Source organism: Ornithorhynchus anatinus, chromosome 12, assembly GCF_004115215.2.
Source record: "Ornithorhynchus anatinus isolate Pmale09 chromosome 12, mOrnAna1.pri.v4, whole genome shotgun sequence".
NCBI lineage: Eukaryota > Metazoa > Chordata > Mammalia > Monotremata > Ornithorhynchidae > Ornithorhynchus > Ornithorhynchus anatinus.
The window spans coordinates 1269041-1296174 of NC_041739.1; the positions used below are offsets into that span (position 1 = coordinate 1269041).

The 27134-nt window shown below is 48.0% G+C and overlaps 1 protein-coding gene across 1 annotated transcript in view; it reads right to left on the reverse strand.

The window, feature by feature from the left end:
* Positions 1 to 27134, reverse strand: part of SNX25 (sorting nexin 25) — a 75922-nt gene that overhangs the window by 12827 nt on the left and 35961 nt on the right. The window contains exons 4-9 of the mRNA XM_029077151.2: positions 26468 to 26640; positions 24601 to 24787; positions 19159 to 19229; positions 6316 to 6497; positions 2326 to 2457; positions 339 to 614 (exon numbers count right to left, since the gene is read on the reverse strand). Of these exons, the coding sequence (XP_028932984.1) occupies positions 339 to 614; positions 2326 to 2457; positions 6316 to 6497; positions 19159 to 19229; positions 24601 to 24787; positions 26468 to 26640 (1021 nt within the window). The remainder of the gene's footprint in view (positions 1 to 338; positions 615 to 2325; positions 2458 to 6315; positions 6498 to 19158; positions 19230 to 24600; positions 24788 to 26467; positions 26641 to 27134) is intronic.

Here is a 27134-nt window from a genome sequence, read left to right on the forward strand (position 1 = left end):
GCAAGCCTACGGCCTACCTGGGCCATCGACAGAGAACAACAGATGAGATCCCAATACGTTCTTCCCACGTCTGTACAGTCTTCCTGGAGCTGGGCGACAGAGTGGGGACCCCCTCCCCACCACGGCTATTCCCAAAAGGGAGTCCTCCCCAGGAGTCGAGGGAGGAAGCCCATTTCGCCAATGTGGGGGGCCCGAGGTGCGGCCCGCTGCTTCCTGACCCGCTCTCCTCCGTCTCCTGGGCGCTCAGTATGGCGCACTGCCTGGAGCAGGTGGGGCTCAGTCCACACTAGCAAGCCACCGGCCAAAGCAAACTGGACGGGAGAAACTGGACTCCTCACCCCTTCCTCCTGGTCGTCAGAGGGGAGCTGGGAGCCACTCTGCTCTTCCTCCGTCTTGAGCAGCTTGTCGTAGATGTCGCTGACGATGAAGGAGGGGTAATAGCAGTCTTTGAGCGTCTCGTACACGTCCGCCTGGATCCGGTAGAACACCTCGATCCCCTTATTGCCCACGAGGCTCTGCCGGATGTCTTTGAACAGCGCCTTCTCCACCACGATCTCCTTGCTCTCCACAAAGAAATCCTGGTAGATTTCACTGACCAACTGAGGAATCTCAGTCTGGAGTTGCAGGCGGAGGAGAAGGAAGAAGGGCAGGCGATGGGACAAAAAAAGCTTTTTCTATTCAAATTGTATTAGATTTGCATTTGAATTATTTGTAAATTTATATTTCAGATAGCCTGAGTATGACTACTGGGGGTAGTGAAGGTATTTATTGAGTGACTGCTGTGTAGAGCACCGTAATAATAATAATAATAATAGTTTTTGGAAGTGCTCACTATATACTGGGCACTGAACTAAGCACTGGAATAGCTACAAAACAATCAATAAGTTATGATAGCATTATAAATTATTTACTTATATTAATGTCTGTCTCCCCCTCTAGGCTATAAGCTTGTTGCGGGCAGGAGACGTGTCTATCAACTTTGTTGTTCAGTGCTCTCCGCACACCAAGTATTCAATCGATACCACCGATGGTGATGATGATGATGATGATGAAGGTTGGACACATTTCTTATGTGCTTGGGAGAGTACAAGGCAAACGGTAAGCACAATCCCTGCGCTCAAGGAGCTTACAGTCTAGGGGTCAATAAATGCTACCGACTGATAGTTGACTTGGACTCGGCCCCTGAAAATGCCATTTGTCGTCACAGAAAGAGGAAATTGGGGGATAGCTTGTCTCTGAGTGAAAGACCCTGTAGGTCATTCCCCCAGAAAAATAGTGGTCGTGCTGGGGAAGCCAGTTGTTGGACAGAAAAAGCAGGAAATGGTACAGTCACCGGTCCTGCTCTCCTGCTTCTGGCCTGTACAGGTTTTCCTGTGATGCTTTGCTGAGCCCACGACCATGGAGAGCGGTAAACAGGCGTGGAGGAAGCAGGAGGAAGGAATCTCAGATGAATTTAGGGCAGGAGGAAGGGAAGAAGAGAGGGAGAGGGCACACTGGCTGGGTTTCTTTCCTGTTGAAGGAATCCACGGCACCACCCATTTGTTTATAAGCTCCATGAGGGCAGGGAACGTGTATTTTGCTTCTGTGGTACTCTCCCAAGCATATAGCACAGTGCCTAGTGCTCAGCAGGCTCTCAGCAGATACCTCTGCCTGGTTGACAGAGTGATTGGCTGGATGTGGTGGGCTGGATGATTTGCTCGAACCTATTCCGAGCCCGTGCTTCCTTAGCTCAGGAGTGGCCCAGCCTGGAGCAGATTCACCAACTCAACCGCCCCCAGCTCCACCTTCCAGGGTTCAATCCCAAGTCTCTTCCCCTTTTCCTTACTTCCATGAATTTAGAGTGGTCCCATTTCAGGAAAAGTCGGGAGCCGAGCTTCCAGAGGGAGACATTTTCTGGCCCTCATTTCCTCTTCACCCTCTCCCTCTCTGTCACCCTTGCATTTGGTTTTCTTCCTTTTATTCCCCCTTCTCTCAGCTCCACAGCATTTACGTCCATAGCCACAACTTATTTTAATGTCTGTCACCCTTTAGACTGTAAGCTTGCTGTGGGAATGTGTCTATCAACTCTGCTATGTTGTACTCTCCCAAGTGCTCAGTACAGTCTTCTGCACACAGTAAGCACTCAGTACAAATGACTGATTGATCGATTGGTCTCCCATTCAGAAGCCTTCAGGTACTGATGTTCTTCCAGCACCCCCAACGTTTTTCTCCTTTCTCATCTCTCCCCTGGCCCCCAAACCTACTGCAGCCCCCCAACATTCCTTCCAGCGATCTCCAGCCACTCCCACCCCCACCCCCACCACACCCACCCTGGCCCCGTGGTACCTTGCTGGCACTTTTTAAGGACTCCACAGATTCCCAGAAGCCAATCAACGCCTGCTTGTCCATCCTCTCCATGTAGACCCGGAAGTGCTCCCGGTGAGATGGGTTGGCCAAGATGTCCTCAAACTGGAGAATCTACCCAGGGGAAGAGCAGGGGAGAGAGAGTGTGGTGACCTGTGACCTCCCCCTTCCACCACCACACAGGCCCCAGCCCCCACCTGGCTGCCTCCCCTGTGGATGTGGGCAGCAGGGGAAGGGTCTCCACAGCAAACAGCCCCTCTCCACACCCCCACCCCAGAGTCCTGGTTTACCTTCCCCACTACACCGCACGTTAGATCTGCGCTCCACTGGGGATGAGGTTGCAAAAACAGTAACATCCGGGCCAGAAAAATTGACCAAAGTTCAGGAAAACAAGCAAGAAAGCTGTCAGGGATCAGAAAAGAACTTCAAAGAAAAGAGCACATCCAATATCCAGGCCTGTGCTCTCCTTTCCCCCAGTTTTCCCTGCTGCCCACACCCTCAGCATAACTGGAAAATCAACACTAAGCAGCAATAACTGTGATCCTGGAGCTCAAAAGCAATATTCTTTTCTCCCTGCCCCCTGACCATTGAGGTCAGCAGGTTTGCTAGTCTCATTTACAAGGCAGTTCCTCTCCTGAAAGGCAGATCAATATTTAACAGGTCTTTTTCCTCCTTGGTCAAGATCTTGGGTGCTCCAGGGCTCTATGCTGAGCTGAATTTCTTCAGTCAGTCAACTCCTCAACTGTCTGACTTCAGCTGGGACCTGGACCTGGGTGTTTGGCAGAGAACTGAAACTAGTGGACCACCTTTCCAGCCATTTTTCTTTTTATGATATTTGTTAAGCACTTACTAAGTGCCAGGGTAAATTCAAGCTAATCGGGTTGGACATAGTCTCTACCCCAAATGAGATTTACAGTCTTAGTCCCCATTTTACAGATGAGGTAACTGAGGCACAGAGAAGTGACGTGATTTGCCCGAGGTCACACAGCAGACAAGTGGCAGAGCCAGGAGTATTTCTCTCTTTCTTCCTTTCTTTCTTTCTTCCTTTCTTTTTCTTTCTCTCTCTCTCTCACTCCCCTTCTCCCCCTTCTTCTCTCCCTCGCCATCTATCCTTTAGTTCTGATGAAGCTCAGAGCCTGTTGAGTTGAAGAAGAGTTTCCCAGACATCAACTCTGACACCGGACCTAACATGCAGAACTTCCTTACCCCTATGGTGATGGGGAAGGGGTCAGGCAAGACATCTTTAACTCTGCCGACCACATCGTCCTGAGGTTGTCCTGAGTGACAGTGAGCACCTCAGGGCAGGCCAATCTGCTTGGCAACTGGCCATGCCCTAGTCCATGGTTGGTGTTGAATGGCATTGTGAGGTTGGTTGTGTGATCTACAGAAGGCTTTGGGAAGGTCTCTGCATTTTGTCTAGTCCCCTGGGCTGCAGAGGCCTGATCTACCATGCTCAGTTTGGGTTTGAAGCTGCCGAGCGATTCAGGAAGTGCATGGTTGACTTGGCTTTCGAGCAGCCTGTCCAGAAGGAATCCTTCTAGAACCAGGCAGGCAAAGGAAGGCAGCCAGGTTCCCTGCTAATTTTCCCAGGCAGGCAGCCTGCCCACTCATGCTCTTCTTGTAATCCCAGAGTCTCTCCTGACACTGAGCAAGAGTTCATGCAGATCCCGGAGTCTCTCCAGACACTAAGGAAGAGCTCGTGTGGATCCCAGAGTCTCTCCGGACACTGGAGAAGAGCTCGGGCAGATTCCACGGTCTCTCTGGGCACTAAGAAGAGTTCAAATGCAACCTGCAGTCTTTCCAGATATTAAGGAAGAGCTCATCCGGACCCTGCAGTGTCTCTGGATGTCGAGGAGGAACTTGTATGGATCCCAGAGTCTCTTTGGATATCGAGGAAGAGCTCATGAAGATCCCAGAGTCTCTCTGGACACTGAAGAAAAGATTGGATGGAACCCACAGACACTCCGGACAAAGAGGCAGAGCTTGTCTGGATCCCACGGTCTCTCCAGATATCAGGGAAGAGCTCATGTGGATCCCGAAGTCTCTCCAGATAATGAGGAAGAACCCATGTGCTGTCTGAAGGTGAGTTCCCCGCTCTGATTGTAGATTTCAGCAGGAAGGTCATGGGTCTGGGCCCTTTACTATTCCTTTCCTGGTTGTTGGGCGTTAAGGTCACGCTGCCATACTGGGCCTGGCTTCCTATGCCTCAAAGGGCTCCCTCCTCCACTTCCTCCTCTTCTTCCTCCTCCTCCTCTTCTCCTCCTCCGCCTCCATGGCAGTGGAAGGTGTGCTCGGAAGTCACCGTGCTACAACTTCTACAGAAATTGTCAATCCCTGTTCTCCCACCTACTTAGATTGGGAGCCCCATCAGAGAAGCAGCATGACCTAGTGGCTAGAGCCTGGGCCTGGGAATCAGAAGGTCATGGGTTCTAATCCCAGCTCCTCCGCTTGTCTGCTGTGTGACCTTGGGCCAGTCACTTAACTTCTCTGGGCCTTAGTTCCCTCATCTGCAAAATAGGGATTAAGACTGCAAGCCTTATATGGAACAGGGACTGTGCACAACTCATTTAGCGTCTGTCCACCCCAGTGCATAGTACAGTGCCTGACACATAGTGAGCACTTTACAAATTCCATCATTATTATTATTATTATTATCATTACATGGAATCTGATTAACTTGTAGAACAGTGCTTGACATATACTGGAAAGCATTTAACAAAGCGCTAGACTGTGATCCCGGCTCCGCCACTTATCAGCTGTGTGACTTTGGGCAAGTCACTTAGTTTCTCTGTGCCTCAGTTACCTCATCTGCCATATGGAGATTAAGACTGTGAGCCCCATGTGGGACAACTTGATTACCTTGTATCTACCCCAGCACTTTAGAACAGTGCTTGGCACATAGTAAGTGCTTAACAAATACCAAAATTATTATTATTATTAGACTGTAAGTTTTAGACTGTAAACTCATTGTGGGCAGGGAATATGTCTATTGTTATATTGTACTCTCCCAAGTACTTAGTACACTGCTCTGTACACAGTAGGTGCTCAATAAATATGATCGAATGAATGAACAAATTCCATAGAAATAAAAGTAACAAATTTTATGAAACCCAGTTTAAAACATCCCAAAGAAAGGATTGTTTTAAATTCCTTCAGTCCAGCATTACAGGAAAAGAACAGAAAGACTGAGGCTGATGAGGCTATGGCCTCGAGCATTGCCTGCCGGTCCAATCAGTCCTGTTCTAAAGGGCGTTTGACATTTGATCAAAAGACGCTAATTCACCACTCGGGCACTTACATTCTGAGCCCCGGGAAGAAATAACGGTAATAAAATAGAGGCTTTTCTCAAGTGGTTGCTTCATGTTCAGTCGCACTGCAACAGGTCAGTTGGGTCATTGACGGGCAGGAGTCAGGGGACCTGGGTTCTAATTCCCACTTCACCACTTGTCCACTGTGACATCTTGGGCAAGTCACTTAACTTCTTTGCACCTTAGTTACCTCATTCATAAAATGGGAATTAGATACTTGCTCTCCCTCCTATTTAGACTGTGAGCTCCATGCGGGACAGGGACCGTGCCTGGTTTAATTAACTTGTATCTCCCCCAGCACTTAGAGCAGTGTTACATAGTAAGCACTTAACAAATACCATAAAAAAAGGATTATGACTGTGAGCTCCATGTGGGACTTGAACTGTATCCAACCTGATTAGCTTGCATCTATCCCAGTGCTTAGTACAGTTCCTGCCACATAGTAAGCGCTTAACAAATACCATTAAAAAAAAAATCCAGGCTCTGCTGCTGGGATTTTGTTCTCTGGCCCTGAGAGCCCTGACGTTCTCGCATGTACCACCCTGACAAGCCTCTCCTGGCAAAAGTCCATCCACAAATCTGCTTCCTCATGGCCACCTCTCAGCCCCCCTCCCTGGTGATCGGAGAAAGGAGCCACAGTGGGAGGCCGGAGGGTCCATTTTACCTTCTGGCTCTGGGGCCCGTCACCTTCATCGGGGACCCCATCTTCCTGCTGGTCGTAGGCCGGGCCCCCTAGAAGTCGGATCCTCTTCTCGCACTGCTTCTTGGCCACAGTCAGCTGGTTGATGTACCTCTTCATGTTCCGGGCCCGCAGGAGGTCCGCCTTCATGGCCGCCGTCTCCTTCCCTGAGCGGGGGCGAGAGGTGAAGCACGCTCACGAACCATCACCTCCCCATCCCACCTCCACCACTCACTCATTCATCCATTCAATCGTGTCTATTGGGCGTTTACTGTGTGCAAAGCACTGTACTAAGTGCTTGGGGAAGTCCAATACAACAATAAACAGACACATTCTCTGCCCACAATGAGCTAAATGCTGGGGTGGATGCAAATTAATCAGATTAGGCACAATCCATGTTCCACGTGGGCACACAGTCTTAATTCCCATTTTATAGATGAGGTAACTGAGGCACAGAGAAATGAAGTGTCTTGCCCAAGGTCACACAGCTGACAAGTGGCAGAGCTGGGATGAGAACCCAGGTCCTCTGACTCCCAGGCCTGTGCTCTTTCTACTAGGCCATCCTGCTTCCAATTTTTTAACTGGAATTTATTAAGTGCTTAATAAGTGCCAGGTACTGTACTAAGTGCTGGGGTAAATACAAGCTAATCAGGTTGGACACAGACTATGCCCCACATTGGGATCACAGTCTTAATTCTATTTTACAGATGAGGTAACTGAAGCACAGAAAAGTGAAGTGATTTGCCCACGTTCACAAAGAAGGCAAGAGGCATAGCTGGGATTAGAACCCAGGTCCTTCTCACTCCCGGCCTGTGCTCTAACCACTAGGCCTCTGCTCCATTAGTCTGATCAATGGCAGGGTTGAGTATGGCAGGGTCAGTGACTGAATATTCCATTATCTTCAGTCTTCCCATTTGTAGAACAAACTCTAAACTCCTAACTCTAAACTTCTTTGGGACAGGAATCGTGTCTACCAACTCTATTGTTGTTGCCGAATTGTACATTCCACAGTGCTCTGCACACAGTAAGTGCTCAATAAATAATAATGTAATAATAATAAGGTTGGTATCTGTTATGCGCTTACTAGGTGCAGAGCACTGTTCTAAGCTCTTGGGGAGATACAGGGTCATCAAGTTGTCCCATATGAGGCTCACAGTCTTAATCCCCATTTTACAGATGAGGGAACTGAGGCAGAGAGAAGTTAAGTGACGTGCCCACAGTCACAGTTGACAAGTGGCAGGTCCGGCATTCGAACACATGACCTCTGACTCCCAAGTCCAGGCTCTTTCCACTGAGCCACGCTGCTTCTATAATGATGGCATTTGTTAAGCACTTACTCCGTGCCAAGCACTGTTCTAAGCCCTGGGGGGATACATGGTAATCAGGTTGTCCCACATGGGGTTCACAGTCTTAATCCCCATTTTACGGATGAGGTAACTGAGGCATGGAGAAGTTAAATGACTTGCCCAAAGTCACATTGGTGACAAGTGGTGGAGGGGGGATTAGAACCCATGACCTCTGACTCCCTAGCCCGGGCTCTTTCCACTGGGCCACGATGTGATTGAATGAATGAATGAATGAATTGTATCGTACTCTATCAAGTGCTTAGTACTGTGCTCTGTGTGCAGTAAGCGCTCAGTAAATAACATTGATTGACTGACTGCTCTAGCAGAAACAGAAAATTTCCTCTTGGAGCACGGCAGACATCTCTTGGCTCCATCAACCTTCTCACCGTACCTCGATCTCATCTATCTCATTCACTCAATAGTATTTCTTGAGCGCTTATTACTATGTGCAGAGCACTGTACTAAGCTCTTGGAATGGATAATTCGACAACAGATAGAGACGATCCCTGCCCAATGACGGGCTCACAGTCTAATCGGCAATCTATCTCGTCGCCAACCTCTCGCCCACGTCCCGCCTCTGGCCTGGAACGCCCTCCCTCCTCGGATCTGACAGACAACGACTCTCCCCAACTTCAAAGCCTTACCGAAGGCACAACTCCTCCAAGAGGCCCTCCCGGACTAAGCCCTCCTTCTCTCTTTTCATTCATTCATTCAATAGTATTTACTGAGCGCTTACTAGGTGCAGAGCACTGTACTAAGAGCTTGGAATGTACAATTCGGCAACAGATAGAGACCATCCCTCCCCATTGACGGGCTCACAGTCTATCGGGGGATTCTCCCTCTCCGTCTCCCTGCCTTGTTCTTTTCATTCACCCCTCCACTCCCAGCCCCATAGCATTTATGAACATAAATATAATGTATTTACTTACATTAATATCTGCCTCCCCTTCTAGATGGAAAGCTCGTTGTGGGCAGGGAATGTGTCTATTTATTTCTATATTGTGCTCTCCTAAGCACTAAGTCCAGTGCTCTGCACCAGAAAGTGCTCAATAAATATGACTGACTGACTGAATGAATGCATCAAGTCCAACACCTTGGCTTAACTTTCAGCATTTTCCCTCCAGAAGTTCAAAACGGAGTGGGTCAGCCCTAGGTTCCAGGTAATAATAATGTTGGTATTTGTTAAGGTACTTGCTCCTTAGAGGAGGGTTAAGTGCAATAAGCCCTTCCTCGGTCAAAGCCCCCTCTAAACTGTAAGTTTCGACAGAGGCAGGGAACGTGTCTGTTACATTGTAATATTGTACTCTCCCAAGGGCTTAGTAATAATAATAATAATGTTGGTATTTGTTAAGCGCTTACTATGTGCACAGCACTGTTCTAAGCGCTGGGGTAGACACAGGGGAATCAGGTTGTCCCTCGTGAGGCTCACAGTCTTCATCCCCATTTTACAGATGAGGTAGGTACCTGTAGGCCCAGAGAAGTGAAGTGACTTGCCCACAGTCACACAGCTGACAAGTGGCAGAGCCGGGATTCGAACCCATGACCTCTGGCTCCCAAGCCCGGGCTCTTTCCACTGAGCCCCGCTGCTTTTCTAGTACAGTGTTTTGCACACGATAAGCGCTCAATAAATATCCTCCATTGACTGGCCAGCAGCTTACCATTTCTCTGGATCTACTGACAGTCAGAAAACACTGCAAGAACCTCAAACCTCGCTGCAGATCTTGGAAGGTTTCTTAATCTTAAGAAAATAAAGGAACATTTACTTTTCATTTTGAGGCCAGCGTGTTCCATTTTTTAAGAGAAAAGCAAACAAGAGCCTTTTGTCGGGACAAATTCATTTTTAACTTTTTGGTTTCAGGCATCATTTCTATGGCTTCGGCCCAGGAACACAGGCAATCATTTTAGGTCTGCCCCTTGTCTGCCTTGTGACCTTGGGCAAGTCACTTCACTTCTCTGGACTTTGGGCACCTCATCTGTAAAAGGGGGATTGAGACTGTGAGGCTCACGTGGGACAGGGACTGTGTCCAATCTGATTTGCTTGTATAATGTCGGTATTTGTTAAGCGCTTACTATGTGCCGAGCACTGTTCTAAGCGCTGGGGTAGATACAGGGTCATCAGGTCATCCCACGTGAGGCTCACAGTTAATCCCCATTTTACAGATGAGGTCACTGAGGCACAGAGAAGTTAAGTGACTCGCCCACAGTCACACAGCTGACAAGTGGCAGAGCCGGGATTCGAACCCATGACCTCTGACTCCCAAGCCCGTGCTCTTTCCACTGAGCCACGCTGCTTCTCTGTATCCACCCCAGAGCTTAGTATAGTGCCTGGCACACGGTAAGGGTTTAACAAATACCAAGATTACTATTATTAGCCCAGAAATCCTATCAATTATTCAATCAGTCATTCGTATTTATTAAAGCTTACTGTGCGCAGAGCACTGTACTAAGCTCGTGGGAGGGTACAATACCAGAGAGTTGGTAGACACATTTTCTGCCCACCGTGAGATCACCGTCTAGAGGGGGAGACAGATGTTAATATAAATAAATAATTTACGCTACGGATATGTACATAATTTCTGTGGGGCTGAGGGAGGGGTGATTAAAAGAAGGAGGGAGTGGGAAAAGAGGAGAGGAAGCTGTAAGTCAGGGAAAGCCTCTTGAAGGAGGTGAACCTTCAACAAGGATTTGAAAATGGGGAGAACGATGATCTTTATGGGCAGCAGGTATTATTTATCACTCTTCTTTAGTATTGTATTTTCCCAAGTGCTTGGTACAGTGCTCTGCACACAGTCACCTCTCAATAAATACCACTTATTAAATCTAATGCGGATGCTGAAAATGCTTGGGGAAGCCAACAGTAGCTTCCCACCTTGGCCATCTAGTCTCCCATCCTCTCCCTGCTACATACCCAAAATGCTTTCCTCTAGTTATTCATTCGATCATATTTATTGAGCGCTACGCTGTGCAGAGCACTGTACTAAGCACTTAGGAGAAAACAACAGGAGAAGCAGCGTGGTTTAGTGGAAAGAGCCCAGGGTCGGGAGTCGGAGGTCATGGGTTCTAATCCCGCTTCTGCCACTTGTCAGCTGTGTGACTCTGGGCAAGTCACTTCACTTCTCTGGGCCTCTGTTTCCTCATCTGTAAAATGGGGATGAAGTCTGTGAGCCCTATGTGGGACACCCTAATTACCCTGTATCTACCCCAGCGCTTAGAACAGTGCTTTGCCCATAGTAAGCGCTTAACAAATGCCATTATTATTCTCTGTTTATAATGAGTTTACAGAATAGAGTCTAATAATTCTACTAAAAGTAATAATAATGATAATAGTGACTATGGTAGTTGTCAAATACCGTGGCCTAGAGGAAAGTACATGGTCCTAAGAGGTGATGTCCTTGCCTGCTGTGATTTTAGGCAAGTCACTGAACTTCTCTGTGCCTCAGTTTCTTCATCTGTAAAACAGGGTTTAAGTATCTGTTCCCCATTGCTCCTCCAAGGGACGTCTCTCTCTCCCTTAGACTGTGGTCTCCATGTGAGACAGATACCATGTTCTACCTGATTATGTTGTGCCTGCCCTAGTGCTTAGTACAATGTTAGGTACATATTAAGTTCCTGGAAAGCATCAAAAATCATTATTACTACATGTTAAGCACTGTACTGAGTGCTGTGGAAGATACAGCATAATCAGGTTAGACACAGCCCCTGTCCCTCACGGTCTAAGCTGGAGGAAAAACAGATATTTATCCCCATTTTATAGATGAGGAAACTGAGGCACAGAGAAGCAGCGTGGCTCAGTGGAAAGAGCACGGCTTTGGAGTCAGAGATCATGGGTTCGAATCCCAGGTCTGCCACTTGTCAGCTGTGTGACTTTGGGCAAGATGCTTAACTTCTCTGTGCCTCAGTTACCTCATCTGTAAAATGGGGATTAAGGCTGTGAGCCCCACGTGGGACAACCTGATTCCCTTGTGTCTACCCCAGCGCTTAAAACAGTGCTCTGCACATAGTAAGCGCTTCACAAATGCCAACATTAATATTATTATTATTAAGGGGACTTGCTCAAGGTCACACAGCAGGCAGGTAACAGAGCCCAGGTTAGAACCCAGGTTCTCTGGCTCCCAGGCCTATTCTCTTTCCACGAGGCCACCCTGAATCTCTGCCTTTCTTTTGTTTGTTGTTCACATGAATCCTTTTTGAGAGGCATTCCTCTCTTGGTGAAGTAAACATTCTTTGTTCCTCCTTTTGATGATAATATTGCTAGAACCCATTTTTGAGAGATCTTTTGTTTCGGTGATAGTTTGCTTAAACAGCTCTGAGAGAAAATTCCTCTTTTGATGGAAAGAGTCAGCTTCTGGAGGCCTCTTCCAGTAATCGGCATTCCAGAGATTTTTTTCTTATGGTATTTAAGTGCTTACTATGTGCCAGGTACTGTACTACTACTACTAATAAGGTTGGTATTTGTTAAGCGCTTACTATGTGCAGAGCACTGTTCTAAGCGCTGAGGTAGACACAGGAGAATCAGGTTGTCCCACGTGGGGCTCACAGTCTTCATCCCCATTTTACAGATGAGGTAACTGAGGCCCAGAGAAGTGAAGTGACTTGCCCACAGTCACACAGCTGAGGAGTGGCAGAGCTGGGATTTGAACTCATGACCTCTGACTCCAAAGCCCGTGCTTTTTCCACTGAGCCACACTGCTTAGGTAATCAGGTTGGACACAGTCCCTGTTCAATATAGGGCTCACAGTTCTAATCCCTTCTTAACAGATGAGATAACCGAGGCCCAGAGAAGTGAAGTGACTTGCCCAAGGTCACACAGCAGACAAGTGGCAGAGCTAGAATTAGAACCCAGGTCCTGCTGACTCCCAGGTCCTTGCTCTACCCACTAGGCCATACTGCTTCTCCTTTTGGCCAACTTCTCCGCTACACCCTAGAAATAATAATCATAATGATAATGATGGTATTTGTTAAGCACTTACTACATGCCAAGCACTGTTCTAAGCACTGGGATAGATAAAAGGTGATCAGGTTGTCCCACGTGGGGCTCACAGTCTCAATCCCCATTTTACAGATGAGGTAACTGAGGCACAGAGAAGTTAATGAAAAGCAGCACATAGCAAATACTTAACAAATACCATAAAAAAATGATCCATAAACGATGTGCTGGCCTCCTTGGAAGGCTTAGGCGGACTCCTGGATGAGTGGAGTGGAGGAGCCTGATCGATCAATCAATCAATAATACTTATCTGCTCTCCTCCCCTGCCCCCCAGCTCACTCCCTTCATTCCTCCCAAGACAATCTTTTAAATATACCTTGCTCCAGACTGTCTACTTGTTTTGTTTTGTTGTCTGTCTCCCCCTCCTAGACTGCGAGCCCGTTGTTGGGTAGGGATGGTCTCTATCTGTTGCCAAATTGTAGTTTCCAAGTACTTAGTACAGCACTCTGCACATAGCGCTCAATAAATACGATTGAATGAATGAACTTATTGAGCACTTATTGTGCGCAGAGCACTGTACTAAGTACTTGGGAGAGTACAATTTGTAATTTATTCAACTATACTAATATCTGTCTTCCTCTCTAGACAGTAAGCTCATTGTGGGCAGAGAATGTGACTGCTTATTTATTCTGTACTCTCCCAATCGATTACTAAAGTGCTTTGCGCTCAGTAAGCACAATAAATATGATTGAATGAATGAACATAATATTAAAAAAAAAGTTGGTACTTGTTAAGCGCTTACTATGTGCAGAGCACTGTTCTAAGCGCTGGGGGAGATACAGGGTAATCAGATTGTCCCACATGAGGCTCTCAGTCTTAATCCCCATTTTACAGATGAGGGAACTGAGGCACAGAGAAGTGAAGTGACTCGCCCACAGTCACACAGCTGACAAGTGGCAGAGCCGGGATTTGAACCCATAACCTCAGACTCCAAAGCCCGGGCTCTTTACACATTGCTTGCCCACATCAAGCTTACAGTCTAGAGGAGGAGACACAATAATATAAGTAAATAAATTGCAGATATGTACATAATTGCTGTGGGGCTGGGAAGGGGGATGGATAAAGGGAGCAAGTCAGGGCAACGCAAAAGGGAGTGGAAGAAAAAGAAAAAAGGGATTAGTCTGGGAAGGCCTCTTGGAGGAGATGGGCCTTCAATAAGGCTTTGAAGGTGGGGAGAGTAAATTGTCTTTCAGATATAAGGAGGGAGGGTGTTCCAGGCCAGAGAAAGGATGAGGGCGAGACGTCCACTGTGAGATAGATAAGATTGAGGTACAGTGAGAAGGATAGCATTAGAGAAGCAAAGTGTGCGGCCTGCATTGTAGTAGGAGAGTAGCAACGTGAGGTAGAAAGGGGCAAGGTGAGAGAGTGCTTTTAAGATGATGGATGGTAAGAAGTTTCTGTTTGATCCGGAGTAACAAGGGCAACCCCTGGAGGTTGGAAACCTGGACCGAATGTTTTTGGAAAAAAATGATCGGGGCAGCAGAGTGAAATATGGACTGGAGTGGGGAGAGACAGGGGGCTGGGAGGTCAGCAAGGAGGCCGGTGCAGTCATCCAGGCAGGATAGGATAAATACTTGCATTAACATGGTAACAGTTTCGATGGAGCGGAAAGGATGGATTTTAGCGATGCTGTGAAAGCCAAACCGACAGGATTTAGGGATAGGGTGGATATGTGGGTTGAATGAGAGAGAGGAATCAAGGGTAACTCCAAGATTCCAGGCTTGTGAGACAAGGAAGGATGGTGGTGCTGTCTACAGTGATGGGAAAGTCAGGAGGAGGACAGGAGTTGGGTGGGAGGATAGTTGACTGACTAGAAAGGAGACAAATTCCCAAAGGAAGCTTTTGATGGAAAAGTGAGCCTGAAAATACTGATTATTAAAATACCTCTCCACCCTTCCATCTGGTGCATGATTTCATTTAAAAAATCTTCAATTTATCTGTCTGCTAGAATTTTAGATATATTAATAATGTACATTTTATCAATGGGAACTGTTAACTTAAAAGGCGAGTTTTTCTTTAGTTTGGACCAGATATCTGGTTCAATTTTCCATGGCCAAAGTGGAAAAATGGAATCTGGAAAAAAAAGCCTCAACTCCATAATGCGAAAATACTTCATCTGGCAAGACTGAAAAAAACTGATGTCTTTTGTGATTTCATGTTCTTTTCCAAATTTAAGAACATAAGAAAAACTATTACTGGGCCACCCCCACGGTCTATCCACCCAACAGCCCTAATTCTCCCTCTCTCTTAATCCAACACGAACCACTTGTCAATCAATAGACCCATGAATTTATTTTCCCTCCCTTAACCTGCAAGACTATATTTCTTAAGCTTCCCATTGCACTATTTCAAATCAGAGTTCTCTGGCTCTACACGAAATACCAAAGAATTTCCATAAATCATGCATACGGATGAGCTCGAGTCATTGGCCTTACACCTGGCGGGGGCAGAACCATTTTAAAATGTGAGAAATCCTTAGTCATCAGTGAATTTTTCACGAAACTTCATTCCTCAAATGATGCAAATCGTTGAAAATGAAAACGTGGACTGGAGCTCCTGGCTGAATGACTGAGTGACCCGGGGAAGGGGAGGAGGGGGAAGGGTAGCAGGAGCCACCCATGACACTTCCAGGACCCCTGAAGACCGCCTGCTCTCTTCCACTGCTTCCCTCAAGACGATCACAGTCACCTCTCCTCCCTCTAGGGAATAATCAATAATTATGGCACTTACTAAGCATTCTCATCATCATCGATGGTACTTATTGGTATTTACTATACTAAGCACTTGGGAGACTCTTGACTGTAAGCTCGTTGTGGGCAGGGAATGTGTCTGTTTATTGTTGTAGTATACTTTCCCAAGCGCTTAGTACAGAGCTCTGCACATAGTAAGCACTCAATAAATATGATTCACTGACTGACTGAATGAGAGTGCAATACAACAGAGTTGATAGACACATTCCCTTCCCACCATGAGCTGACAGTCTAGAGGTATAGTGGAAAGAACATGAGTGTGGGTTCTAATCAGTCAAACAATCAATGGTATTTGCTGAGCATTTACTGTGTGCAGAGCACTGCACTAAGTGCTTGGGAGAGGACAATACAACAGAGTTGGAAGACACAGTCCCTGATCACAACAAACATACAGTCTAGAAGAGAAGACATGTTGATTCATGTAATTCATTATTACGGATCTGTGCATAAGTGCTGTGCGGCTAAGGTTGGAGTGAATATCAAGTGCTTAAGGGGTAAAAATAATGATGATGATGATGATGATGATGATGATGATGATAATGATGGTATTTGTTCCGTGCTTACTATGTGCCAAGCACTGTTCTAAGAGCTGGGGTAGACACAAGGTAAATCAGGTTGTTCCACTTGGGTTTCAGAGTCTTAATTCCCATTTTACAGATGAGGTAAATAGATCCAAGTGCATAAATGATGCAGAAGGGAAAGGGAGTCAGGGAAAAGAGTTTTATTGGGGAAGGCCTCTTGGAGGTGTTGTGACCATAATAAGACTTTGAAGGTGGGGAGAGTGGTGGTCTGTTGAATATGGAAGGGGAGGGAGTTCCGAGTCAGAGGGTGGACATGGGAAAGGGGTCAGCAGTGAGATGGATGCGATTGAGGTGATTAAGTGAATAAATTGGCGGTAGAAGAGTGAATGAAGTATGTGGGCTGGGCTGTAGTAGGAGATCTGTGAGATATGAGGAAACAAGATGATTGAGGGCTTTAAAGTCAGTGACAAGTTTCTGTTTCTGTTTGACAAGGAGGTGGATAGGCAACCACTGCAGGTTCTTGAACAGTGAAGAGATGTGGACTGAACGTTTTTGTAGCAAAATGATCTGGGCGGCAGAGTGAAGTATAGACCAGGAATCGGGGGAGACAGGAGACAAGGAGGTCAGCAAGGAGGAAAGCCTCCCTCTGGACTGGAAGCTTGTTGTGGGCAGGGATTGTGTCCATTATATTGTTATACTGTACTTTTCCAAGCTTAGGGCGCTTAGTACACACAGTAAATGCTCATTAATACAACTGATTGATTGATTGAGGCAGATGTAGCAATTGTCAGGGTGGGGTAGGATAAGTGCCTGATCAGCGTAGTAGCAGTTTGGATGCAAAAGAAAGGGCAGATTCTAGAGACGCTCTGAAAGTAGAACTGACAAGATTGGGTGATAGATCGAATATGTGGGGTGAATGAGAGGGATGAGTCAAGGATAATGCCAAGATTTGGGGCTTGTGAGATAGGGAGAAGAGTGGTACTGTCAATAGTGATGGGAAAGGCAGAGGAGGACAGGGTTTGGCCGGGAAGATAAGTTCTGTTTTGGAGATGTTTAGTTGGAGGTGTCGGTGGGACTGTCGGGCAGAGATATCCTGAAGGCAGGAAAAAATGCGAGACTGTAGCGAAGGAAAGAGGTCTGGACTTGACAGCAAAATTTGGGAATCAACTGCATAGAGATGGTAGTTGAACGCATGGGAGCGAATGGGCTCTCCAAGGGAGTGGGTGTAGATGGAGAAAAGAAGGAGACCCAAAATGGAGCCTTGAAGGACCCCCACTCTCAGAAGGTGGGAGGCAGAAGAGGAGCCCGCAAAAGAGACTGAGAAGGAGCAGTCAGAGATGGGAGGGGAACCAGGAGAGGACATTGAAGCCAAGGTCAGATAATGTAGCCAATGCAGTCTCGGGTTCTAGTCCCAGCTTTGCTACTATCCTGCTGCGTGACCTTGGGCAAGTCACTTTACCTCTCTGAGCTTCAGTTTTCTCATCCTCAAAATGGAGATAATAATACACGCCTTTGCCTACTTTACAGGAATGCTGCTCAGACCAAAAAAGGATGAGCCAAAAATTGTGGAAGCATTTGGGGAATAAAAATACTACATTAAAATCAAGGTATTGTTATTAATAGAGCACACGCCAGAATGATGACTGCCTGGGTCGATGCTAAAGGCACTGAGGGCCTCTGGGATCTCTGCCAGAGCTCAAGCATGTGGGGACACATCCTCACCACACCATCACACTCACACCATGCCAAGCACCACAATGCCACACCCGGGCACTAACCTCGATACCATGCCTTTGCATGCACCATCCCCTCGCTTTCACACCACCACACCCACCCACGTGCCAACCGCCTCACCCTCACAGTACCAAGGCCTCCCAATTGTGCACACACTCTCAGTAGGAGAAAAATGACCAACCCTTTCCCTCCAACACCAATCAGGCTTCCGGACCGTGTGAAGCCCATTTCCACCTAATAATGATAATAATGATGATATTTGTTAAGCGTTTTCTATATGTCAGGCACTGATCTAAGCGCTGGGTAGATACAAGGTAATCACCTTGTCCCGCTTGGGGCTCACAGTCTTCATCCCCATTCTACAGATGAGGTAACTGAGGCACAGAGAAGTTAAGTGGCCTGGCCAAGCGGACAAGTGGCGGAACCGGTATTAGAACCCATGACCTCTGATTCCCAAACCCATGCTCTTTCAACTAAGCCATGTCAATGAGCCTCAGCTCTGAGTGCGTAGAGAAAATAAAACCTGTTTTCCCCCTCGACCCACCCGGAGCACGGAACCGGGAGAGACCCGAGGAGGGTGAGCTCAGTGGGGCAGTGGCAGAGAGGCAGAGGGAGCAGAGGTCCAGCTACAGATTCAGCACAGGGGTGGCCCCAAGGGCAGGCAGCGAGGGGCGAGTCTCCCCAGACTGTCCCCTCAAACTTTCCTGAATTTGAGGCATCACCAGCTAAGACCAGAGGGACAAAACCAGAGGCTGCCTGCAGAAATGGAGGTGTCCGGTCCATTTGCACCAGTAGAATCTGATGTTACAGAACTCATATATATATATTAAGCACCTCTCTAGGAAAGCTACTGTACTAAGTACTGGGAAAAAAGCCACGTGGATGAAAACTAAGCTCAGGGGAGATGGTCTTCCACACAAGTCTTCTAGGCTATTTTTTGATTGGGCCGGATTCCAGATTTTTTCCTGGGAAATCTCAGCATGAGCACTTGAGAGATGGGAAGGAGGGGCAGAAGGCCAGAAGCCCTTCTGCTTCCATCTGCCACTCGCCTACCTGGCTATGAGCAGGCTGGCTACTAACAAGCAAGGAGCCTGGTATTATTAAGTGCTTACTATAAGCCAGGCACTGTTCTAAACGCTGGGGCAGATACAAGATAATCAGGTTGGACACAGTTCTTGTCCCGAATAGGGCTCACAATCTTAATCCCCAGTTTACAGATGAGGGAACTGAGGCACAAAGAAATTAAGTAACTTCTCCAGGGTCACACAGCAGGCAAGCGGCGGAGTCGGGATTAGAACCCATGACCTTCTGACTCCCAGACTCGTCCTCAATCCACTAGGCTATGCTTCTAGGATCACCAGAGGTGACCCAACCTGGTGGCCCTCAAAGGCCACAGCACCAAAATCCGTTAGGCCAGTCCGGCCCTGAGGCCGAGGGGCCAAGGCACCGTCTCTCTCTGCTGGATCGATCAAAGCAAAATGGCTCCTTACCTTTGTGCCTTTTCATCTGGGGAAAGTTGCTGATAGTGGTTGCTTGGATGATTTCCACTACAATCTGATACCTGATTTAGAGAAAACACAAGAGAAGAAAAGTCTTTGAAGAAAAAGGAGCACAGGGGGAAGGCAAAGAAAGGTTTTATCTTGGTGATGATGATGATGATAATAATACTAATAATTGTGGTACTTGTTAAGCACTTATCTTGTGTCAAGCACTGTTCTAAGTGCTGGGGAAGAGACAGGATGACTAGGTCAGAACCAGTCCTTATCTCACACTAGGCTCATAGTCGAAATAGGAGGGAGAAAAGGTATCGAATCCCCATTTTACAGAGGTAACTGAGGCCCCAGGTCACACAGCAGACACGTGGCGGAGTCGGGATTAGAACCCAGGTGGTCTGACTCCGAGGCCTGTGCTCTTTCCACTAGGCCCTGCTGCTCCTTGATGTAGGCCATATTCTCGCAGGTCAATGGATTAATCTTATTTATTGAGCACTTATGGAGTGCAGAGCACTGTAGTAAGCACTTGGGAGAGTACAACGTAACAGAGTTGGTAGACTTACTCCCCGCCCACAAGGAGCCATTATTGCTCCTTATGGGCCATTAAGCCATTAAGCAATTAATGGCAGGGGACAACCTCAAGGTCCTTGGGAAGAACTCCCATTCTGAGCCCCTTCCCTGCCACCGGCGGGCGGAAGCAGGGGAGGACAGAGGTTCCAGCTGGCCATCTGCCCATCTGAGAGAAAACCTGAACTTTCAGGAGTTAAACGAGGTTATCCTGCTGAAACACCCTTAGAGTCAACAAAAACGTGTGCCTGCTTTCTGTTTGTTGTCTACCTTTGAACAGAGCAAAGGCAAAGTGGATATAGAGGATCCCCTGCAGAGAACCTGAAAGAAATCTCCCTTGAAAGAAACAGAGTGATACATCTCTGCAGTTGCATGGAGTTGTTTAGGTTAAAGCTTCCCCCCTCTTCTCCAGTCTGGTTGACGTGAAAAATATTCAGTGTGTCCAATTTAATTGGAGGACAACAAAGAGAGGGAAGCCTCTACTCCATCCTAATCCTCCTTGACTTCTCAGCTGCCTTCGACACTGTGGGCCATCCCCTTCTCCTGGAAACACTATCCAGCTTTGGCTTCACTGACACTGTCCTCTCCTGGTTCTCCTCCTATCTCTCTGGCCACTCGTTTCCAGTTTCTTTGCACGGGCTCCTCCTCTGCCTCCCACCCTTTTACTGTAGGTGTCCCTCAAGGCTCAGTCTGGGGCTCCTTCTATTCTCCATCTGCACCCATTCCCTGGGAAAACTCATTTTTTCCTGTGGCTTCAGCTACCATCTCTATGCAGATGATTCCCATCTCAAGCCCCGATCTCTCTCCCTTCTTTGCAATCTCGCATTTCTTCCTGCCTTCATCCTACTTGGATGTCCCCTTGTCACCTCCAGCTTGACATGTCCAAAAAAGAACTCCTTATCAAAAGCCTGTCTTCCCCCTGACTTTCCCATCACAGTAGACAGCACCATCATCCTTCCTCTCTCACAAGCCTGTAACCTTGGCATTACTCTTGACTCCTCTCTCTCATTTAACCCACATATTCAATCTATCCCTAAATCCTGTCGGTTCAACTCTTACAACATCGCTAAAATCTGTCCTTTCCTCTCCATCGAAACGGCTACCACTTTAATCCAAGCACTTTTCCTATCCCGCCTTGATTACTCTATCAGTCTCCTTGCTGACCTCTCAGGATTCCAGTCCATACTTGACTCTGCTGCCAGGTCATTTTTAAACAAAGTCATTCACTCCATGTTTCTCCACTCCTCACCTCACTCAAACACATTCATTCAATCATTCATTTATTCATTCGATCGTATTTATTGAGCGCTTACTGTGTGCAAAGCACTGTATTGCTTGGGACAGTACAGTATAACAATAAACAGACACATTCCCTGCCCATAATAAGCTTACAGTCTAGCAGGGAGACAGACATCAATATAAATAAATAAATAAATAACAGATATGTACCCAGATATGAGAAATGCCCTGATTCACCTTCACTTCCTTATCCTGAGGCCTCTAGAAACCCTCCAGAGGGCAGAGCTCCAAAGTGCAAACATTCCCAGGGACCACCATTCAACGAACAAAGGACCACTCATATCGGGAGTTGCTGGAGGAAGGCTGAAGCGTTTCCTTCCACCTCTCTGGGAACAGCACTGCATTGTGAACCAGACCCCGCCCTGTGGACGGACGGATGGACGGACAGACGGACGGTCCAAATACCTGGGACCGGCCCGAGCTTCCGGGCCCTCCCGGGGGTCACCTTCTGAAGGATTTACAGGAATGACAGGACCAACTGGCACTGGGGGGAGGAGAAGGCCCAGATCCAAGCAGAAGCAGCATTTGCCTGGAGGGAAGTGAGGAGAGAAGGAGGGGTGGGGCACAGGAGGGGGCAAAGACTGTCAGGTTGGGGCTGATTGAAGGGGTCTCCGTGGGGCGGAAGGAAGTGAAGTGTGTATGTCCTCTAAAATACTGGGATGTTCCCCAGGGCAAAACTCAGAACCTCTAGTCATATCTGAACTCCAGAATTACATCGGGGACCAAGACCCCAGATCCAACCCCACCTCCCCTTCCTGAAAAGGGGCATCAGCTGCCTTCAGCCTGTGCTTGGCTCCCAGCCCCTTCCCACCCCAGGCTCATGCCCTGCTCTGCGGTCTTTTTTTTAATTATTATTATTATTATTATTAGCTATTATTATTAATAAAGACCACAAAGCAGGGCAAAATTACTGTTATTATTATTATTATGGCACTTGTTAAGCACTTACTATGTGTCAAGCACTCTTCTAAGAACTGGTCTAGATATAAGATCATGAGGTTGGACTTGGTCCCTGTCCCTCACTGGGCTCATAGTCTTAATCCCCATTTTACAGATGAGGTAACTGAGGCACAGAGAAGTGACTTGCCCAAGGTCACACAGCAGACAAGCAGCAGAGTCCGGATTAGAACCCATGACCTTCTGACTCCCAGGCCCATCCTCTATTCACTAATCTACCCTGCTTTTTTCTTTACCGTGGCTTACTCGGAACACAGAAGTCCTCCGCACTGAAACTCGTGTGTCACTACCTGCCTTGGATGCCCACTCCCTGGGAAAAGCCGGGGCATCACCCCGCCATGGTTTTCAAAGATGGGTTCCCAGCCTCACGCCCTCATCTTTGCCAATTAAGCCAGAAAAGACCCCCAGATGGGGCTTCTCAGGCCTGTGGACCCTGTGAAGGCTCAAGCTTGCCCCACGTCCATAAAGTCCCTGCCCCCACATTCAAAGCGAGAAGCGGACACCTCTGTTGCACCCCAGGTTTTCCCAGGCCACAGGGGGTGATCTCGTCCCATTAATGGAGACGGAGCACACGTCCAGGCCAGTAATATGGCTGGATAATGTAAATTGCAGCACTGATCTATAGCGTCCCCAGTAATCTCAATTTAATGAGGAAGGGGCACACCTTTCCCTGCCTTGTCAACCTGTCGCTTCCTCACACCGAAAGGCAATTAAAGGCAACTTCTTGGGAGTGTGAAGAAAGCCAGACCAGAGTGCGTATTCACGAACCTCCGAGAAAAACAACAGAACAGTTAGGTTTCTAGCTAAGGAAGCAGCCCCATTAATGTTCGGTCCCAAATGAGCCTCATGTCAATTTAAGCTCTTGAGCAAAGTGTCTAATAGAACACCATTTTGTTGAGGCAGAACCCAGAGCCCACCTGCTCCTCGAGCAGAGGACCTTTCCAATTCAGTCTGGCAACGAGTAGCTAAGCAACAAGGTGGTTTTCTCCCCAGCACCTACATCTGCGTTGTTGTTTCAGGGCTGTTGCAGAAATGAGGAGAAAGAAGCTTAAGTATGTCCCTGAGGCTCGGGACTCCCAACAGAGGATTTGGGGGCACCGTCCTCCAGCTCTTGTCTAAACCAAGGGATGAAGTCCTTTGTCAGAACTCACCCGTGGGTCGGAGGGTGGACCTAATAATAATAATAATGTTGGTATTTGTTAAGCGCTTACTATGTGCCGAGCACTGTTCTAAGCGCTGGGGTAGACACAGGGGAATCAGGTTGTCCCACGTGGGGCTCACAGTCTTAATCCCCATTTTACAGATGAGGTAACTGAGGCACCGAGAAGTTAAGTGACTTGCCCAAAGTCACACAGCTGACAAGTGGTAGAGCCGGGGTTCGAACCCATGACCTCTGACTCCAAAGCCCGTGCTCTTTCCAGTGAGCCACGCTGCTTCTCAACCTATTTTCAGACTACTGTCCAGACCAGGGGATGTGCAGCAAGTCCAAGAACAAGAGAACTGTGGACCAACCAAAACCAAGCCTGGTCATTTTTATTTTTTTTTAGTGGTATTTGTTAATCCCTTACTGTGTGGCAGGCACTGTACTAAATGCCAAGATAGATACAAGCCAATCAGGTTGGCCATAGTCCATGTCCCACATGGCGCTCCCAGTCTTAATCCTCATTTAACAAATGAGGTAGGCACTGAAAAGTGAAGTGACTTGCCCAAAGTCACACAGCAGACAAGTGGCAGAGCCGTGTTTAGTACCCAGGTCCTCTGACTCCCAGGCCCACACTCTTTTCACTAGGACACACTGCTTTCTACGGAAGGGTAGGGGAGTGGGCAATTTCTTTCCTCTGAGCTTTTTCCTCAGGGCAGACAGGGCCCCAGAGGGACCACAACAGACCAGGACAAGAGGAGAGGCAGGAAGAAATGACTAGTGAGCCAAGGAAGCAGCGTGGCTCAGTGGAAAGAGCCTGGGCTTCGGAGTCAGAGGTCATGGGTTCGACTCCCGGCTCTGCCACTTGTCAGCTGTGTGACTGTGGGCAAGTCACTTCACTTCTCTGGGCCTCAGTTACCTCATCTGTAAAATGGGGATTAACTGTGAGTCTCATGTGGGACAACCTGATTCCCCTGTATCTCCCCCGGCGCTTAGAACAGTGCTCTGCACATAGTAAGCATTTAACAAATACTAACATTATTAAAGCCCACGATAACCTTGACAGGGCTAAAATCCACACCCACCCAAAATTCGGTCAGCAAGATAAAATGGAGGCACCAAATCATCATTCGGTCAGGTTGTGGCTCATGGGTGGTAACCCCTTTTGGGGGCCATAGCTTAGCCTGGCTCACAGCCCCGGCTCAGTCTGGGCCCAGTGGCATCCAAAGTCTCCAGATAATGCACAATTTCACCTCAGGTCCTCTGACTCCCAGGCCCACCTCGCTGCTTTTCCTTCTGATCTAACGGAGCCGAACTTTGGGCAACTCTGTCGGCCTAGAGGATGGGTGGAGTCAACTGGAATCACTGGGCCCAGTTTAGTGACTTCCCCTCGCCTGCCTCTCGGGATTCCCACTCCCGGTCCACTCCGAAGAGCAGGTCTGGCCGGGAAGGCGCGACCACTAAAGGCCAGCTACCTGAGCTGCTTCAGGAAATCCACATCGGAGTTGCTGTTGATGAGCTTGATAAACTCCTCGTAGGAAGGCGCGTACGTGTAGGCTTTCTTGTGCCGCTCGTTTACCTGGTCGCGGTACTCCAGCTGCCTGAGCAGCATCTGGTTAATGTAGTCAGGGTCGCTCAACAGTTCCACCAGAGGCTTCAGCACTGAGGGGAGAGGGAAAACACAAAACATTTTAGATTGTGAGCTCCTGAAGGGAGGGGGACCATGTCTATTTCTCACCTGTGGATTCTTTCCCTGCATTAGTACTGAGCTCTGCGTGCAGTAAGGACTTAATAAATACTATTACAGTAGGGGAAAGCTGCTCGAAAGAACGACAGTGCTACGTTTCTCAGTTTTCTCCCCCAGGCAGACCTGAGAAATGGTAAGGAATTCAAATAATAATAATAACAATAATAATAATTGTTAAGTGCTTACTACGCACTAAGCATAGTGTATGTGCAAGATAATCACCTTGGATACAGCCTAAAAGGGAAGGAAAGCAGGGATTTTTTCCCTCCATGGGAAAACCGAGGCTCAGACAAGGTAAGTGATAGGCCCAAGGGGCCACTGCGGGGAAGAAGCACAGCTAGGATTAGAACTCAGGTTTCCAACTCTCAGCTCTGTGCTCCTACCATTAGGCCATACTACCTCCCCACTATAAGGAAACAGCGACGCTTCCACGCTTAGTGGAAAAAACACGAACACTGGACGCTAGAGATCCGGGTTCTAGTCCCAAGTCAGCCACTGGCCCCTGGGCAAACCACTTAATTTTTCTGTGCCTCGGTTCCCTCATCTGTAAATATCTATTCTCCCTCCCTCTTAGACTTTGAGCCCCGTGTGGCATAAGGACAGTACCTGATTAGATTCTCTTGTATCTTCCCCAGTGCTTAGCACATAGTGAGTGCCTAATAAATGCCGCCCCATCATTATCATCATCATTATTATTATTCTGTTCTATTTCTACTTCAAGCTCTCTGTGGGCAGGGAACACGCTCTATGTTTCTGTTTTTCTCTCCCAAGAGCTTGGTAGAGAACGTTGCATTCAGGGTGCTCGGTAAATTCCATTACCACCGTTACTTCCGCTACCACTATCAATCAATCAATGGTATTTACTGAACACTCACTATGTGCAGAGCACTGTACTAAGCGCTCGGGAGAGCACAATTCAACAGAATTAGCAGACAAGTTCTCTGTCCACGACAAGCTTACAGTCCAGAGGGGAGACAGGCATTAAAAGAAAATATGTACAGAAGTGTTGTGGAGTTGAAGGTGGGGTCAGTCACTCATACTTACTGAGCGCTTACTGTGCGCAGAACACTGTACTAAATGTTAGGGAGAGTACAATATAACAATAAACAGACACATCCCCTTCCCATAACAAGCTTACAGTCTTGATGGGGAGATAGATATTAATATAAATAAATTACAGTTAGAGAAGCAGCGTGGCTCAGTGGAAAGAGCCCGGGCTTTGGAGTCAGAGGTCATGAGTTCAAATCCCGGCTCTGCCACTTGCCAGCTGTGTGACTGTGGGCAAGTCGCTTCACTTCTCCGTGCCTCAGTTACCTCATCTGTAAAATGGGGATGAAGTCTGTGAGACCCACGTGGGACAACCTGATTCCCCTGTGTCTACCCCAGCGCTTAGAACAGTGTTCTGCACATAGTAAGCGCTTAACAAATACCATCATTACGTAAGTGCTGTGAGATTGGGAGGGGGAATGAATAAAGGAAGTAAGTCAGGGAGATGCAGAAGGGAGTGGAGAAGAGGAAAGGAGGGCTTAATCGGGGAAGTCCTCTTGAAGGAGATGGGCCTTCAAACGTTCAGGCATGTCCACCGAAGCGCCTACCTTTACTGGTGAGAATTTCGGCCAGGACGGTGCGCAGGCTCATAGACTGGACGTCTTTGGAGGGGAGGAGGCAGAGCACCAGAACTCGAGAGTACGTTTGGAGGAACCGTATTTCCTCCTCCGCATTCCTCAGGCAGGAGTGCAAGGAGAAGGGCCTCGGCTGCTCTTCCTGCCTGGAGAGACGGGCGCGGGGAGGGAGGAGACAGAAAGCACAGTGGTGGCTCAGCCGGAGGACCGACCCACCGGCCCGCCAACCCGGCTCCGATGACCCCAAAGCGGCCGGGCTGAGCGGGACGGAGGCCGTGACCGTGGAGGAAAAGGAACAACCAGCCCGGCCTAGTGGATAGCCACTTGCCTGCTGTGTGACCTTGGACAGGTCACTTGGCTTCTCTGCGCCTCAGTTCCCTCATCTGTAGAAAATGGGGATTAAGACTGTGAGCCCCAAGTGGGACAGGGACTGTGTCCAACCTGATTATTTGTAGCTCCCCAGGGTTTCAAAAAGTTCCTGGCATATAGTAAGCACTTAACAAATACCATTAAAAAAAGTCCTCCCAAAATGGAATTGAGTTTGCTGCTAGGCCCGGGGACAGATCCAGGTCCCCGCATCCAGCAGCACCTGAGACGGGCTCATCGGACCAGCCTCTGGTCTCTCGGCTAATCAGCCCCT